The sequence below is a fragment of the Mirounga leonina genome, unplaced genomic scaffold, assembly GCF_011800145.1.
Source record: "Mirounga leonina isolate KUSES-001 unplaced genomic scaffold, KU_Mleo_1.0 Mir_175, whole genome shotgun sequence".
Taxonomy (NCBI): Eukaryota; Metazoa; Chordata; class Mammalia; order Carnivora; family Phocidae; genus Mirounga; species Mirounga leonina.
This window is the reverse complement of record NW_023270453.1, coordinates 6937418-6956380: the sequence shown is the minus strand read 5'-3', so window position 1 is coordinate 6956380 and position 18963 is coordinate 6937418. Positions and strand designations below refer to the sequence as shown.

The window sequence follows — 18963 nt, the reverse complement described above, 5'->3', positions numbered from 1 at the left end:
TAATCTTGAATCTAAAGAAATATTCACACAAAATGGTGAAATTTTACTTACAGTTTTGGAAATCTAATTTGGGATTCAGTTGTTAAAAAATCAATTTCCTGAAACCAGTTACCAGAATGTTCTTTCTAATGACATTTCTTTCCTCAGTGTGGTTTTGCAAACTATCAGGAATATGAATGAAAATCCATTGGTTGCTTTCTGACAAATCCCAATGACCGACACAACACGTAGAAAACTGGAAGAATTCACAAAAAGACTGAGTAGATCAACCAATTGGAAATGAAAGCTGTCCCGGGGTGCCTGGGTGGCTCAGTCGTTAAGCAGCTGCCTTCGGCTCAGGTCATGATCCCAGGGTCCTGGGATCGAGCCCCGCATTGGGCTCCCTGCTCCACAGGAATCCTGCTTCTCCCTCTCCCACTCCCCCTGCTTATGTTCCCTCTCTTGCTGTGTCTCTCTGTCAAATAAATAAAATCTTAAAAAAAAAAAAAAGGAAATGCTGTCCCAAGTCCGGGAGTGTTCCACCAAGAAGTGATTAAACAGCTGTGCCCCAAAGATGGCACTCGCAGGCTTGCTTTCGAGGATGCTTTGCTGGAAGCTCTCTAGAATGGCCAGATGAGACTTACACTCTAAGTGTACAGAGTCTTTTTTAAAAAATGTAGATTAAACACCTAAAGGAGAGAAGTGTGCCATGCAGATAACTGGAGCACATGACTGCCAAAGAAAGCAACAGCTGTCAAGAACACAGGCTGCGGGGCGCCTGGGGGGCTCAGTCGGTTAAGCATCCAACTCTTGATTTCGGCTCAGGTCGTGATCGCAAGGCTGTGAGATCAAGCCCCATGTCAGGCTCTGTGCTGGGTGTGGAGCCTGCTTAAGATTCTCTCTCTCCCTCTCCCTCCGCCCCTCCCTCCCACTCATGCTCTCTCTCTCTAAAAAACAAAACAAAACACCAAACACAGGCTGGACAGAAAGCTTACATCAGAGTGTCCCCAGTTCCAAGCACAGTAGCTAGCTAAGACCACTCCTGCCATTAAAAAGTGAAATGGGTGGTCAGCATTCTTCAGATCACGGTATGAGTTTTGAAGAGCAACTGAGAGTTTAAGGCCTAAAATAAGGAACCAGGCAATTCTCCTGCAAAATATCTAAAAGAAATTTTCTACAACATGGAAGAGGATCAACAGAATTCTGTGTCTTGGCCGCCATGTCACAGCAAGGTGTCCCGAAAGGCTGTCCGTAACCTTCACCCCTGTCTCTTTTTCCTTATTAACGGTGTTCTGACATTGCCTGCACCATCTACCACAGAAAGGCTCTTGAGCTAAATTACAGTTTCAAGGAATAAAATCACTTACTGTTCCGACAGGGAGAGTACTCTGCGTACGCACTGAAATTCTGGATCGCTACATAGCAAGTGCCAACTGGGTCCTTTTCTGGTGTTGGTTTAAGCGTTCTCCAGTGATACAGAGAGGCACAGGCCTGTGACACAAGAAAGGCAATCAACATTTTCTTTTTTTTCTTTTATTTTTTTTTTAAAGATTTTATTTATTTATTTGACAGAGAGAAACACAGCGAGAGAGGGAACACAAGCAGGGGCAGTGGGAGAGGGAGAAGCAGGCTTCCCGCGGAACAGGGAGCCCGATGCGGGACTCGATCCCAGGATCCCGGGATCATGACCTGAGCCGAAGGCAGACGCTTAACGACTGAGCCACCCAGGCGCCCCCAATCAACATTTTCTTGACATAGTTTCCTCATACCATGATAGGATATAGCTCGTTGACTAAGGTACCTACATTCATGTCAAACTATGTTAAATTAGGGAGTGAATTAATCGGCTTCCAGCATGCTGGTAAGTACCTCAGTAGTCAGAGTTAATGAAACTTCCAAAGCCAGTTTTTTTTTTTTTTTAACATTAATGCACCACAGAATCAGAACAAATTAAACATATAGAAAGGAATGAGATTTTCCCCTACAGGATTTTAAGTTAAATAAGTGTCAAAAGTGATTGTTTCCTAATTGAGGGTTGCTGGAGTGGTGGGGGGTGGGAGGGATGGGGGGCTGGGTGATGGACATTGGGGAGGGTATGTGCTATGGTGAGCGCTGTGAATTGTGTAAGACTGATGAATCACAGACCTGTACCTCTGAAACAAATAATAGATTATATGTTAAAAAAAAAAAAGATATCAGGAAGGGAAAAATGAAGCGGGGGCATCGGAGGGTGAGACGAACCATGAGAGACTATGGACTCTGAGAAACAGAGTTTTAGAGGGGAGGGGGGTGGGGGGATGGGTCAGCCTGGTGATGGGTATTAAAGAGGGCACGTACTGCGTGGAGCACTGGGTGTTATATGCAAACAACGAATCATGGAACACTGCATCAAAAACTAATGATGTAATGTGTGGTGGTTAACATAACATGAAAAAAAAAGTGATTGTTTCCTAATGGCAAAGAACTCACATCTTCTTTTCTTTTTTAAAAATATTGGACTTACCTAGAATCAAATGATCATTGAAGCAGTGAATAAATCAGTGTGATGTCTTAAAATGAGGACTAGTTACTTTCTTTGTCTAGTTGTTACATTAAGAAGTTATTTTCAAATCAAAGGATACAGACAAATTTGTAAACCTCTGTTTTGCAGATATCCCTGGTTTGTCACTGACGGTAGATCTTACAACTTTTTAAACAATGACTTTCATTTGGACACCCTTCTCACAATGTTCTTGACTGCTTTTCATTTAATGGTTTTTATTCACAACAAAACAAAAATTAATTTAAACAACAGTAAGAAAACATGATGCTTGCATAAAATACTCTGGTCACTTCTCCAGAAGCTTGGATTCAAACAAAAGCATGGTATTTGCAAGGGTATCAAATATGAAAGAGAATATATGAAATCCTCTTTAAGTAAATTAAACAATATTAATTTTGTTACAAAGGAGAGAGGCAATGAAATAAATGTCTAGAAAACATAGGCATCTTTTTGACTTGTTTTGCTAGCTTGAATCCTCCATAAGTGTGTTTTACCTGATTATTCAAGTGCTCATTATTCTCAGGACACATAATTGCAGATTCCTAGAATACGGAACCACTAGCCTACCTCCTAGTTTGATGGTATCACTCTTAAAACGATGCCAAGAAAATGAAGGCAGACACTGTTTTTTAAAGTCCTTTCATGATTCCAAGTGTGTCCTTGATAATCAGTGCCCTGTGTAACTACTTTTAGTAAAAATAACTTAGAGTCTCAAGTAAGAAGAGTGTTTCCACTACTTGAGTTTTTTGGTATTATGAGGTCTTGGCCAATACCTAAAAACTGCGAATCTCATCCACGTTCCCTATCTTAGGGCCCTCTTGGTAAACTGACAAGTTATATAGTTAATATGTTTAACATAAAGTTCCCACGGTGAAAAGCAGGAGTCTGGGCAGTGCAGACATTCACCCGTGCTACCGGTAGTCTGCCAAATGACCTCACCTGCTGGATCCCCACGGCACACTTAAATGCCAGGAAACTTTTTCCCAGTACTTGCCTGCCGTCAGCTCTAGAAAGTTACCCTTTTTATATCTGCTCAGTTTCACGCTGATATGAAACATACTGATGAGATGAATTTGGCCTGTGACCCAAACTTAAAACATATACACATGACACCTGGCTGTTCAAAAGAATACTTCAGCATTTTGAAGTTCTGATAATTATCACATAGGGTAGAATTTATTTCCTTACCCTGCTAAGTTTCAGTGCTCAAAGGAAAAAATTAACTTGAAATATACTTAATATTATCTTATTTCCTTTCACATAATTTTGAAAATGCAAGCATGCCCCCAAATTAACCATTTTTATTATGAATATGGCATATGATTTCATTTTCAGTGATCCTGAAGGCTTCTACAAGTGTTGAATAACTTGTATAATTTATCTGTAAACTACAGATAAATTTTCAAGACTTAAAAATATCAGTATAGTACCCCAAAGATTTTTTTAACCCTAAATAGTTATTAGATGGAAGTAGCTAGCTTTCCAAAGAAATTCACATATCATACACCACTAAAGGATAAAAAGATTTTTTACCAATTCTGGAATGTGAAAACCGTATTAGTGCAAGTACAATCCTATAGAGACCATACTGTAAATTCTGGATTTGTAACTGGAGAGGGCTATCTGTATTTTATACATTACCTGTTCATGTCAAAATCTCCTTGGGGGGGTTAACCACAGACCAAATAAAGCAAGGCATTTCCTTTCGATACTTATTCTTATTAAATTATAATTCAGGCAGCTTTAAACAAATCCTAAAAGCAAAGTTATTGCTTTGTTGTTGTAAGGAAATCAAAGCCAACGATTTAAAAAATTCTCCCGACAAAAAAAATATTTCCAGATAGGCCTAATACAGTCATTTATTTCTCAATAACTTAGACATATATCATTACTTGAAACAATAAGAGAATAGAATTATAAAGTCATAGCATTTTAAAGCTGAATGATATCTACTTGGGAGTGAGATTTTTTGCTTTAAAAAGTATTAATGTATTCAGAGAACCACGTAGTTAGTAGTTATATTTTTAAAGGAAAATTTCCTTTAGCTTTAAAAATGATCAATGATGCCACAGTAGATAAACTTTTAAAGAATCCAAATGGCAGGGCGCCTGGGTGGCTCAGATGGTTAAGTGTCTGCCTTCGGCTCAGGTCATGATCCCAGGGTCCTGGGATCGAGTCCCACATCGGGCTCCCGGCTCGGCGGGGAGCCTGCTTCTCCCTCTGACCCTCTCCCCTCTCATGCTGTTTTTCTCTCGCTCGCTCTCTAAAAAATAAATAAATAAAATCTTAAAAAAAAAAAAAAAAAGAATCCAAATGGCAGTCCTATTTCTCTGGTCAATTTGTAATCAGCCCTTTAAATCAATCTTAAGCAATAAAATATTTACCTCCTTAATATTTAGCTTTTATTTTTCTATCTTCCTTAGTTGTTTTGAAATGTTCAAAAATATCTCACTGATGTGGAAAACAAGCTTTATCTCCTTTAACTTTGAACACTAGAATAGATTCTTTAATTTTAAGCACCAAGTTTATTTTTAGAACGCTGATAAATTTATCATTAAAAATCTGGCATGTCCTTACATGAAAGTATTTTTATAAATATGAGCTTTAAAACATTTCAGAATACATATTATTCCAAAGCATCCCCATGATTCATACTCACCACAACTTCCCCTTTGTGAGCTTTCACTGTTGCGCCAAACCACTGATTGGATTTAAATTCTATAGGTTCCTTGGTTCCATTAACTCTGATCTTTCTGTTGTCTGACAAGGAGGACATGGAATTGTTAATAATTTGTAAAATGCGGCAGCCAGATATAACGTGAAAAATGAACGTGTCCATTAAAAATACTTGAAAAACAATTTTCATACATGGAGGGGGAGGTTCTAATCAAGATTTTTCATTTAGAAAAATACCAAACGAAAATGCATATTTGAACATGACGTTTCATAACTTACAAGAAGCAATTTTTTTTACAAGTTGTTTTCAGAGATAACTGTATTACAAACTTGATGAGGACTCTGCTAGTCTTGAATCTACACGTTTGTCATTGATTTATAAAAGATCGAAGACCAGATACTTATAACTGCCCTAAGGAATTCCAAATCTTTTCCAATAGGGAAACACACAGGAATCTCCCTGATCAGAGAAGCACGAGTTTCTTGGCATGAGTTAGCAGGAATGATTGTGAAGGACTCCAAGGTCTTGGCTTTTAACTGAGTAACATGTTTCTACACAGCCACAGAAAATAACACCTCAACGCAGTTTTATATACACTTTGCAGATGTCAGAATGACGGGGGCCATCTGGGTAGAAACTCAACCCAATTATAGCACACTTCAGGTCTTAATAAAAAGCAGATATCTTTTCTTTCACTCTTGATTCCCAGTCAACGTATTTCCCACATGGTTCTAACCGCATGGTTCTAACTGGAGGTTCGTCAGTAATAGCTAATGAATTTCAAAAGACATTTGTACCAAGGCATTTTATTTGTATGTGTTTCCTTTGGTATGCATTTCATTTTTCTTCCTTGACTCTATAATAAATGCATTACAAAATGAACTTCTAACTCCTATTAAGTGAGGCCAAAATATACATGTAATTAACATTAAATTGTGTTTACATATGATTACAGACTTTTACAAACTATATATACTCAATCTTAATCTAAAATTTACATTTTACATGTTAGTAGAAAATCATGAATTTCCTTCTTAAAAACCTTATGCTTTTGTTGTTTCTGAGCTTTTTTTTTTTTAAAAACAAGTTCTGTAAATCCTTACCAGAAATGCACACAACTAGCAAAGAACTAGAGCATCTTACAGATTATAGCATACATTTGAAAATATAAACATTTCTATTTATATATAGGCACTTTGGAAAATTGTAGAACTCAGAGACAAAGAATCTTATCACCATTAATTGAGTGACTGGGGACAATTCTTTTAATCTTTGGAGTTTTGATTTCTTCTATCAAATGAGGCTAAGAATATCTTCCCCCTTTCCTCTTTCACAGGTGATCAAAGTCATAACGATCACATGAGATAAACGAAACTGAAAGTGCTTTCTTTATAAGTTGAGAAGCTGTACACTACAGAAATCATGTAGCCATATAGTTGAAAGTCCAAACCCTTTACAAATATCTCTTACTTAGAAACCTGGAAACTCAACCTAAGTCCAAGAACTGGAAAGGACCACACACACACACACACACACACACACACGTTATTTATTATTGGTGATTTTTGGTACTCAGCAATGAAATTAGTAACACCTCTCAAGATTGTTGATGTGGCTTTGCTTGATTACAGGAAGAAAGTACAACACAGTGGCTTTGGAATTTCCAATCTGCTAAAAAGCCATGAAAAGACCAGCACCTCCAAAATTTCAAATATCCTTAAAGGAGATCCCTCCCAGGTTCCTGGGAGGAAGGAGATGGATTCTGGGAAAAAGCAGAAGCCACTTACAAATTGACCTTGTTTTGCTAGAGAAAATGATGTGACTTGGCCTTTGTGACTCCTGAGACATCTTTTCTGCTGCTCTGAGGTTGAACTGTGTAGTAACTGGATTAAAAGTGTTAACTATGAGGGGCGCCTGGCTGGTTCAGATGGTTAAGCATCTGCCTTCGGCTCAGGTCATGATCCCAGGGTCCTGGGATCAAGCCCCACATCGGGCTCCTGGCTCAGCGAGGAGCCTGCTTCTCCCTCTGCCTCTCTCCCTCCACATGCTTACTCTCTCTCTGTCTCTCTATCTCTGTGTCTCAAATGAATAAATAAAATCTTAAAAAAAAAAAAAAGTGTCAACTATGGGTTATTTCCCAGCAACGAATTTCTTCTGGACCAAGAATACAAATGAATGGACTTCACTAATTCCACACACATTCCAAGGATTACAAGAGAGACTTCCACTGTCCTTGGTTTCTATTTACAGAGATGAGATTCGATCTCGATGTGTCATCCATTCCATGATCTTTGAAGTGGACAAACCACCTTTTCAAAATTCTGCTTTATTATTCCAATAAGTTCTCTGACTTTAAATCTAATATCATAATTGCATAAAATTTCAAATGAGCGAAATATGCTTGGGCTTGACTATGGAAGTGAACTTTCCCAATTTCCCACCTTCCTTTTCTGAACAAGATTCTTTCATGCCAAATACCCCAGCACAAGGCTCCATGCTATCTGTTGCACACTGGTGCTCAAGAAACCTCCCATGCAAGGACAATGTGTTTGATTTGATTTGATCTGATCTTTACTGACAACAACCCCCAGGTAATATCTGTAAATACTCAGCACAGTTTCTGTCCTACTGAGCCCACCTCTCTATGGCAGAGGGCTGAAAACCTGGAATGTACATTTCCTAGATATTCTCACAAGTAAGACTCTGGTTGAATGAGAGGCTCATGAGAGGTCTGAAAAGAGAAGATGGAGAAGCCATTACATTCTGGAGGCGGTTGCGGGCATGCGTGCACATCAGCGGTGACAGATGTGATGTTCTTCATGAAGCTCTCAAGCATCCCTTGACAGTAATTCCTTTTTGGTGCATCAGGCAACAGAGATCAAGTCCTGAACTTCCATATTTTTTCATCTGCAGATAGTGACCTTCCTGACCTTCACAGCCCCAGTCTTTCCAATGGCCAGGTGAGCCTCTCTGGCTCTGTATGCAATTGCTTCTGAGTTGTAATATTCAAAGTGGTTTTGGTTTTCCTGACCAAATTACCACTGATGCACTGATGATATGGGGCATTGCAATCAGTATAGAGAAATGTGTATCTATAGCAGAAGAAGGACACTGGTTACCCTAAGTGCATTGTCAACCCCAGAGAACTCTTGGAAGGGCCAGTGGTTCTGGGAGATGGTGGAGACCGTTAGTCACCTAAGCAATTCTCTCCTTGGCATATCACCAACTGTGGAGAAAATAGAGCCATAAGCTAGGGAAAAGTTTTAAAGTGACTGCATATGATTTAAATCTTTCTAAGCAGCAAAAGACTATTAAAAATTAGTAAATAAATGAAAATCCAGGTGAAACTTTTTTCAAGGGAAGGATCAATATATTTAATATATAAAAAACTCCCGAATCAAGAAAAGACTAACATTGTACAGGAGAAAATTCTAAGGACTTGAATAGGCATTGCAGAGTGAAGAAGAAATTAAATAGCTTGTAAATTCATGGACAGGTCCTGAGCATAGAATGTTTTTCCATCTTTTTGACTTTCTCTGCTTGACTTATTTCACTTAGCATAATCTCCTCCAGTCCCATCCATGGTGATGAAAAGTTGGGTATTCATCCTTTCTGATGGCTGAGTAATATTCCACTGTATATATGGACCACATGTTCTTTATCCATTCATCTGTTAAAGGGCATCTCAGCTCTTTCCACAGTTTGGCTATTGTGGACATTGCTGCCATGAACACTGGGGTGCATATGGCCCTTCTTTTCACTACATCTGTGTCTTTGGGGTAAATACCCAGTAGTGCAATTGCTGGGTCATAGGGTAACTCTATTTTTAATTTTCTGAGGAAACTCCACACTGTTTTCCAAAGTGGCTGTAGCAACTTGCATTCCCACCAACAGTGTAAGAGGGTTCCCCTTTCTCCACAACCTCTCCAACATTTGTTGTTTCTTTCCCTGTCCATTTTTGCCATTCTAACTGGTGTAAGGTGGTATCTCAATGTGGTTTTGATTTGAATTTCCCTGATGGCTAATGATGATGAACATTTTTTCATGTGTCTGTTAGCCATTTGTATGTCTTCTTTGGAGAAGTGTCTGTTCATGTCTTCTGTCCATTCTTTGACTTGATTATTTGTTGTTTGACCAACTCTATGGTCAAATAAAGTTGAGGGTCCATATCTGGGCTCTCTATTCTGTTCCATTGGTCTATATGTCTGTTTTTGTGCCAGTACCATGCTGTCTTGGTGATCACTGCTTTGTAATATAGCTTGAAATCAGGCAATGTGATGCCCCAGCTTTGTTTTTCAACATTTCCTTGGTGATTCGGGGTCTTTTCTGATTCCATACAAATTTTAGGATTGTTTGTTCCAGCACTTTGAAAAATGTCATTGGCATTTTGATCGGGATGGTGTTGAAGGTATAGATTGCTCTGGGTAGCATAGACATTTTAACAATGTTTATTCTTCCAATCCATGAGCATAGAATGTTTTTCCATCTTTTTGTGTCTTCTTCAATTTCTTTCATGAGTGTTCTATAGTTCCTAGAGTATAGATCCTTTACTTCTTTGGGTTAGGTTCATTCTGAGGTATCTTATGGTTTTTGCTGCTATTGTAAATGGAATCATTTCTCTAATTTCTCTTTCTACAGTTGCACTGTTAGTGTATAAGAAAGCAACTGATTTCTGTGCATTGATTTTGTATCCTGCCACATTACTGGATTGCTGTATGAGTTCTAGTAATTTGGGGGTGGAGTTTTTTGGGTTTTCCACATAAAGTATCATGTCATCTGTGAAGAGAGAGAGTTTGACTTCTTCTTTGCAAATTTGAATATCTTTTATTCCTTTTTGTTGTCTGATGCTGATGCTAGGACTTCTAGTGCTATGTTGAACAATAGTGGTGAGAGTGGGCATCCTTGTCGTGTTCCTGATCTTAAGGGAAAGGCGCTCATCTTTTCCCCTTTGGAGATGATATTTGCTGTGGGTTTTTCATAGATGGATTTTATGAACTTGAGGAATGTTCCCTCTATCCCTATACTCTGAAGAGTTTTAATTGGGAAAGGATGCTGTATTTTGTCAAATGCTTTTTCTCCATCAATTGAGAGGACCATATGGTTCTTCTCCCTCCTCTTATTAATGTGTTCTATCACAAAGATTGATTTGCCAATGTTGAACCACGCTTGCATCCCGGGGATAAATCCCACTTGGTCGTGGTGGATGATCCTTTTAATGTATTGTTGGATCCTATTAGCTAGGATTTTTTTGAGGATTTTGGAATCCATATTCATCAGGGATAACGGTATGAAATTCTCCTTTTTGATGGGGTCTTTGCCTGGTTTGGGGATTAAGGTAATGCTGGCCTCATAGAATGAGTCTGGAAGCTTTCCTTCTGTTTCTATTTTTGAAACAGCTTCAGGAGAATAGGTATTATTTATTCTTCTAATGTTTGGTAGGATTCCCCAGGGAATCCACCAGGCCCTGGACTCTTGTTTTTTGGGAGGTTTTTGATCAATGCTTCAATCTCGTTACTGGTCATTGCCCTATTTATGTTGTCAATTTCTTCCTGTTTCAATCTTGGCTGTTTATAGGTTTCCAGGAAGGCATCCATTTCATCCAGGTTGCTCAGCTTATTGGCATATAGTTGTTGATAAAAATTTCTAATAGTTGTTTCTGTTTCCTTGGTGTTAGCTGTGATCTCTCCCCTTTCATTCATAATTTTATTAATTTGGGTCCTTTCTCTTGTCTTTTGGGTAAGTCTGGCCAGTGGTGTATCGATCTTATTAATTCTTTCAAAGAACCAGCTTCTAGTTTCGTTGGTCTGATCTACTGTGTTTCTGGTTTTTAATTCATTGATCTCTGCTCTAATCTTAATTATTTCTCTTCTAATGTGTGGCTTAGGCATCGTTTGTTGCCTTTTCTCTAGTTCTTTAAGGTGTAGAGTTAGATGGTGAATTCAGGATTTTTCTATTTTTTTGAGTGAGGCTTGGATGGCTATGTATTTCCCCCTTAGGACCGCCTTTGCAGTATCCCATAGGTTTTGGACCGATGTGTTTTCATTCTCATTGGTTTCCATGAATTGTTTTAGTTCTTCTTTGATTTCCTGGTTGACCCAAACATTCTTGAGCAGAGTGGTCTTTAGCTTCCAAGGGTTTGAATTTCTTCCAAATGTTTTCTTGTGATTGAGTTCCAGTTTTAAAGCATTATGGTCTGAGAATGTGCAGGGAATAATCTCAATCTTTTGGTATCAGTTGAGACCTGATTTGTGACCCAGTATGTGGTCTATTCTGGAGAAACTTCTGTGTGCACTTGAGAAGAATGAGTATTCTGTTGTTTTAGGGTGGAACGTTCTGTATGTATCTATGAGGTCCATCTGGTCCAGTGTGTCATTCAAAGCTCTTGTTTCTTTGTTGATTTTCTGCTTAGATGATCTGTCTATTGCTGAGAGTGGAGTACTGAGGTCTCCTAAAATTAATGTATTATTAATATTACTCTTTATTTTGGTTAACAGTTGGCTTATGTAGATGACTGTTCCCATGTTGGGGGCGTAGATATTTACAACTGTTAGATCTTATTGTTGGATAGACCCTTTAAGAATGATATTGTGTCCTTCTGTGTCTCTAACTACAGTCTTTAGCTTAAAATCTAATTTGTCTGATATAAGAATTGCTACCCCTTCTTTCAAGGTCCGATGGCATGGAAGATGGATCTTCATCCCTTCACTCTCAGTCTGGATGTATCTTTAGGTTCAAAGTGAGTCTCGTGTAGACAGCATATGGATGGGTCCTGTCTTTTTATCCAATCTGCAATCTTGTGCTGTTTTATGGGAGCATTTAGGCCATTCACGTTGAGAGTGATTATTGAAAGATACGAATTTATTGTCATCATGTTGCCTGTGAAGTCCTTGTTTCTATAGATTGTAAGTTTCTGTTTTTTATCACTCATGGGGTCTTTGTCCTTTTATAGAACCCCCCTTAATATTTCTTGTAGGCCCGGCTTAGTGGTCACATATGGTCACACTTTCAGTTTCTGCCAGTCTTGGATGCTCTGCATCTCTCCATCCATTCTAGATGACAGCCTTGCCGGATAAGGTATTCTTGCCTGCACATTCTTCTCGTTTAGTACCCTGAATATGTCTTGCCAGGCCTTTCTGGCTTGCCAGGTCTCTGTGGATAGGTCTGACATTATTCTGATGCTTCTTCCTCTGTAAGTAAGGAACCTGTTCCCCCTAACTGCCCTTAAGATGGTTTCCTTGGTTCTAAGATTTGCAAGTTTTACTATCACATGCTGGGGCCTTGGCCTAGTTTCCTTTATCTTGGGAGGGGTCCTCTCTGCCTCTAGGACATGAATGTTTGTTTCATTCCCCAGATTAGGGAAGTTCTCAGATACGATTTGCTCAAATATATCTTCTGGTCCTCTCTCTCTCTCCACCCCCTCAGGGATCCCAATAATTCTGACATTGGAACGTTTCATGGTGTCACTTATTTCTCTGATTCTGTTTTCATGGATTTTGAGTTGTTTCTCCCTGGCCTCCTCTTTATCCTTCTTTTCTATCAACTGGTCTTCTAGATCACTAATTCCTTCTTCTGCCTCACTTATCCTAGTTGTTAGATTATCTAGATTAGATTGGATTTTACTGACATCATTTTTAAGTTCTGCCAATTCAGCTTTCATTTCTGCCCTTAGAGACTCTATATTGCCATTAATCGATTTCTCCATTCTAGCTATTGTCTTCACAGTTGTGAGCCTGAATTCCATTTCTGACATCTTGGTTATATCTGTATCCATTTGTAAATCTGTGGCAGAAGTCACAGTCTCTGCATCTTTCCTGTTTTGGGGGTTCCTCCTCCTAGTCATTCTGTTGAGAGGTGGTTGAGGGAGTGTACAGAGTCCAAATTATTGACCACAACCCAAGCAAGATGCATCTGTTTTCTAGGGACCTTAAGGTTGTTGGCCTCTTGTTCTCCCAGCCTGTCTTCTGGGGGAGGGGCCTGCCACGCTGTTACTCAGGCAACCCTGTTTGTGCAGAGTTGCCCTGCCCCCTTTGCGGGGATGGCTCAGTGAAAACAGGTTTTGGGGGGCTTTTGTTCTCTGGCAGCTTTCCCTGACAGCTTTACGTATCTCTTCTGAGAGTCAGAGCAGAAGAGATCGTTTCCAACCCTCTGCCTCAGAGTAGAGAAATCGCAGTCTGTTCTTCAGCGAGCTCTCCATGCCACACTCTCTCCATTTCTGTTTGTTCTGCTACAAACTGCAGCATCCTGGGTTGTGCACCCCTCAGCAGCACTCCCAGTCCTCACCTCCAGGTCGGGGCACATCTCTGCCCTTTGTGCTTCTAAAACCGCCAGCTGCTCCCAGTTCGCAGGCACACCCTACCACTCCAGTTTCAGCCTGGGGCACTTCCCTAAAGTCCTTTCCCTGCTGATTCCAGTCTGCGAGTCTGTGCCCTGTTCCCAGCATGGGAGGCTATCGCTCACCGGTGGTGCAGTATCCCAATGGCTCGGCTCCCTCCCCCTGCCGTTTATCCTCCGATAGCTGCCCATGGAATCACGGCTCCCCACTTCACACCTCAAAACCAACTGCCTGCAATATTCTGTTTGTAGAGATCCAGATCTATCTTCTTACAACTCAGGCTGATTTTGTGGGTGTTCAGAGTGGTCTGGTAGATATCCAGCTCAATTCAGGGGACCGGTTGGAATAGGGTCCCCTACTCCTCTGCCATCTTTTCACATGCCCCCTAAATGTACATTTTTTTTTTTTTATCCAAAGAATTCAACTTTCAGGATTTGGTTCAATGGAAATAATTACACAAATGCTTTAAGATGTAATATGAAGATATTTGCCATCCTGGTTGTGATAGCAAAACTGGAGCTTAAATATTTATATCTAAGGGATTCAAACAGAAATTCCTGTTATCTATAAAATAGTTTACTATCCAACTGTTAAAATATACATGACAGACTTGTATGCACTGATTGAGGATAATGTCTACAAAATATACTTTTCTTTGTTAGCTCTTCCAAGGCTTAAAGAAAGTAGAAAAAGGTACAAGGACTTAATATAACAAACACTTATATTCCTACCAGGCAGAATTGACAAGCTTCTTCACACTTACAAACATGACAGTATCCTTTGACAATTATCCCTAGCTCCATTCCCCTCCTTTCCTTATCCAGAGGTATCCACCACCATGAATTTGATGTGTATACTCCTGGCCATTTAAAACATAATATCCATGAATAATATAGAACAGTAGTCTGAAATTTTTTTTCTCTAAAGGAAAGAAAAGACATACTTTAGGTTTTGCACTCTCTCTGGTCTTTGTAGCAACTACGCGTCTCTGCTCTTGTCACGGAAACAGCCATAGACAGCATGTAAAAGAATGGGCTTGGCTATGTTCCAATTAAATTTGTGCATGGACCCAGAAATTTGAAATTTATATAATTTTCATGTGTTATTAAGTGTTATCCTTTTACAAATTTTTCCCCAACCATTACAAAATGTAAAAACTACTCTCAGCTTACAGGCCATACAAAAACAGGTGGTGGGTCAGATTTAGTTGTAGTTTGCCAACAATTTCTTATTGAGTATGCCTTTGTGCGTTCCTTTTAATTGGAAAAAAAAAATGGTACTATATTGTCTGTGTGTAATAGCCTGTGCTGGTGTTTGTCATTCAATTTTATCTTTGTGAGAGATATCTGTGTTTAGATAGATGGATAGATAGATGGATGGATTTAGCTTTCTTTTTTAAAAGATTTTATTTATTTATTTATTTATTTTAGAGAGAGAAAGAGAGATTGAACACGCACAAGCAGGGGGAAGAGCAAAGGGAGAGGGAGAGAGAGAATCCCAAGCAGACTCCTGCTGAGCACAGAGCCCAATATGGGGCTCGATTTCCCCACACTGTGAACATGACCTGAAGCCAAAATCAAGAGTCAGATGCTTAACCAACTGAGCCACCCAGGCAATCCTCGTTCATTCGTTTTAATTCTTGCTTAGCATTGTATCCTACTCCATTTCCATTTTAATTATCTATTCCACCTACATGTGAACATTTGGGTTTTTTTTTCCCCATTTTCCTACTACATCCTTATATCCATCGCCACCTACACATGTGGATGAATGTCTGTCTGGCACCAGGGTAGAGATGACATTGCTGGGTCACACAGAGTCACCATATCTACTTCCTCAGCTGTGCCACAGCAACTACAGTTCCCATGCACACCAGCAGAGCCCAAGAGAAGGGCCAGCAGATCTTCTCTTGTAGGTTTTTAAGTTTCTGACCAGCCAGATGAAATGGTACCTCCCTTTGTTCTGTCTTCATTGGCATTTCCCTGATTATTAGCAGGGTGATCATCTTTTTCTATTTATGATGCACACACCTTTTTCTTCTGTGAATTTCCCGTTCCTATCCTTTGCTCATTCTCTTGTTTGGTGATTCATTTTCTTGATTTTTAAGAATTCAACATATATTCTGGGTCTTGATTCTTTCCCCCACATATATGTTGCAAATATCATTCCCTGATTTTTGCTTGTCTTTTAACTTTGTTTATGGGGCTATTGTCCAACTGGAATTTATTTATTTATTTTTTTTAACATGATGCGCCCAGATATCTTACTTATTTTCAATATGAAAGGCCAGTTGTCCCAACACCAGTTATTGAACTATCCATCTTTATTCTTGGAGAGTTGTAATTCTACCTCTGCAGTGATTAACTCCGGACATGATCTGGCCCCTGCCTGCCTTTCCAGCATCAACTCCTCCAACTGCCCAGGATTGTTAAGCTGCAGACACATTGATTTTCTGTCCCTTGGACATGCTCAGCTTTTGTTGTCTTCTTATTGCATTTACTATTCCCACTGTGACAGTTTTTCACATGGCTGAGCACTATCTGAGATGATCTTGTTTCTTGGTTTGCATGCTTACTCTCTGTCTCCTTCAGAATATATGTAAATCCCATGGGCGGAGACATTAATTCTCTGCTTCATCTCTGTATTTCCCACTTCTAGGACGGTGCCTGGCACATGTATGCCCTCCATAAGTTTGTAGAATGAGTGACCAAGCTCCCATATAATTTATTCAGAAGTTTGTCTAGGATATTGGTTACTATGATCTCACTTTCTTTTTTTTTTTTTTAAGATTTTATGTATTTATTTGACAGAGAGAGAGACAGCGAGAGAGGGAGCACAAGAAGGGTAAGTGGGAAAGGGAGAAGCAAGCTTCCTGCTGAGCAGGGAGCCTGATGCGGGGCTCGATCCCAGGACCCTGGGATCCTGACCTGAGCCGAAGGCAGACGCTTAACGACTGAACCACCCAGGCGCCCCATTATGATTTCACTTTCATTTCAAATATGATCTGGGGGCTGCCTGGCTGGCTCAGCGGGTAGAGCATGCAACTCTTGATCTCGGGATTGTGAGTTCAAGCCCCTGTTGAGTGTAGAGACTACTTAAAAAAATAAAATCTTAAAAAATAAAATAAAATGCGATCTGGGGGAGAAAAACACCCTAAAGATAAAATCAAAAGATTTGTAGGCCAAACTGGAAAATTTAGATGGGTAGCAGCAATCAAATTGATTTGGCTTGTCCCCCATTTCTGGGCTTTGAAACCACCTCTCTTAAATCGGAAGCTTGGTCTCGGGCAGTCTGGGTACAAATCCAAGTGGGTGGCAAGCCTACTAACTCTTGGTTCCTTTCTCATGAGAACATTCATTTCAGAGCAGGAATGAGGGAGTGTAGAATATGGTGCACATATGGGCTCCAAGCAGATTTTTCTAATCATTTAGCTTGGTCAAATGGGAGGAATTACAAGAAGTGAAGATAGAGCACCCCGGGGGAGAGAAGGGAAGATCCGAAACTGACACAGGTGCAGCAAAACATTCTGGTAGATGGGGGGATTCCTGAAAGCTATTTGTAGAGAAGTCCTCGACCTCGTGCTGGAACACAGAAAGCTTCCTTATACCTTCAGTCATCACTTTAAAGCGCAGGGCCTTAGGGATTTTCTTAAAGTTGTTGCAGGAGCTGTCCAGACATTTTTAATCAGGAAAAGGGTAAAAAGAGATCTTTAAACGTTTGTTTGTAATCTTTCCCATAATCAATGTGTGCTGTAAAAGTTTCATTTAAATTGAAACTACATATCTGAGAACAGGGATTACTCCTTTGTAAAATTCAAAATAATACAGCTGGTGGCGGGAGAGCTCCTTGTTGGAAAGAAACAAATCCAAGAAAAGCACCTGTGTTGATTTTTATGCCCCAGAAAATCAAACTTCCAAATGTGTGATTCCCGATACCCTAAAACCACTATTAAAAACCATTAAAGAACAGCTCTGTCAGCTTCATACTCTTCATCGTCTTAGTGTGAGTTTTCAAGTATTTGAGGAAATATCACAAATTCATTTTTCCATGTAACATTTAAGAAATTGAATTGTAATTGTAAATTGTAATGTTATTCCTCCCCCAGTTTTATTGAGATATACTTGCCATACAACACTATAAGTTTTTTTTTTTTTAAAGATTTTATTTATTTATTTGAGACAGAGCGAATGAGAGAGACAGAGAGCACATGAGAGGGGGGAGGGTCAGAGGGAGAAGCAGGCTCCCCGCCGAGCAGGGAGCCCGATGCGGGACTCGATCCCGGGACTCCAGGATCATGACCTGAGCCGAAGGCAGTCGCTTAACCAACTGAGCCACCCAGGCGCCCTACACCACTATAAGTTTAAGGTGTACAGCATCATGATTTGACACACACATACACACACACACACATATATCATGAAATGATTACAGTAGTAAGTTTAGTAAACATCCATTATTCTCACATACAGATACAAAAAAAAAAAAAAGGAACTTTTTTCCCCTGATGGTGAGAACATTTAGGATCTACTCTCTTAACACCTTTCATATATACTACACGGCAGTGATAGCCATAGTCATCATGGTGTACGTTCCATCTCCAGGACTTGTTTATCTTGTAACTGGAAGTTCGTACCTTTTGACCACCTTTCTCCAATTCCCCCCACCTCTGGTAACCACAAATCTGATCTCTTTGTCTGAGTTTTTGTTCTTGTTGTTGCTATTGTTTTCTCTTAGAGTTCACATATAAGTGAGATTATACAGCATTTGTCTTTCTCTCTTATTTCACTAGTGTAATGCCCTCAAGTTCTGTCCATGTTGTTGCTAATGACAGGGCTTTCTCCTTTTTAGTGGTTGAATAATATTTCAATGCATATATATACCACATCTTTATCAATTCATCTGTTGATGGACAGAAATGTGTTATTCTGATTAAATGAATTTTATAAACATATTATCTACATACGCAAATGTGTGTGTGTGTATGCATGCACTCATGCACACACAGACACACAAAAATAGTTTTCCTGTCTTCATCTAGTAGATCAAATCTAAATGCCTTGCCCTCCACAACATAGGTCTGGGGCCCCACACCTGATGTCCAGGGACAGCATTTCTTTCCATTCAGATAACTTCCTCTCTGTTCCCTATTGAGTCCCATTCCTAGACCTCATATATGATGTTTTTCTTGCAAAATTCCATTCTTCCTTGTTTGCCAACTAATCCAAATCACTTCCTTAAAACCCTGCTTTTTAGCGGAGAGTAGAATGGTGGTTACTAGGGGGCTGGGGGAGGGAGACAAGAATGATAGGGTTTAACAGCACAAACTTGTAATGAGTATTAAATAAGCCATAGAGTTCTAATGCACAGTGTAATGAATCTAGTTAATACTACTGCACTATAATGATATAATGTGATAAATATTGTTTCAGTGGC

The 18963-nt window shown here is 39.6% G+C and overlaps 1 protein-coding gene across 1 annotated transcript in view; it reads right to left on the bottom strand.

Annotated features, from left to right (window-relative positions):
- The window catches only part of ITGA8 (integrin subunit alpha 8), a 183143-nt gene that overhangs the window by 148645 nt on the left and 15535 nt on the right, over positions 1-18963 (bottom strand). Inside the window, exons 3-4 of the mRNA XM_035021565.1 lie at positions 5181-5281; positions 1347-1470 (exon numbers count right to left, since the gene is read on the bottom strand). Of these exons, the coding sequence (XP_034877456.1) occupies positions 1347-1470; positions 5181-5281 (225 nt within the window). The remainder of the gene's footprint in view (positions 1-1346; positions 1471-5180; positions 5282-18963) is intronic.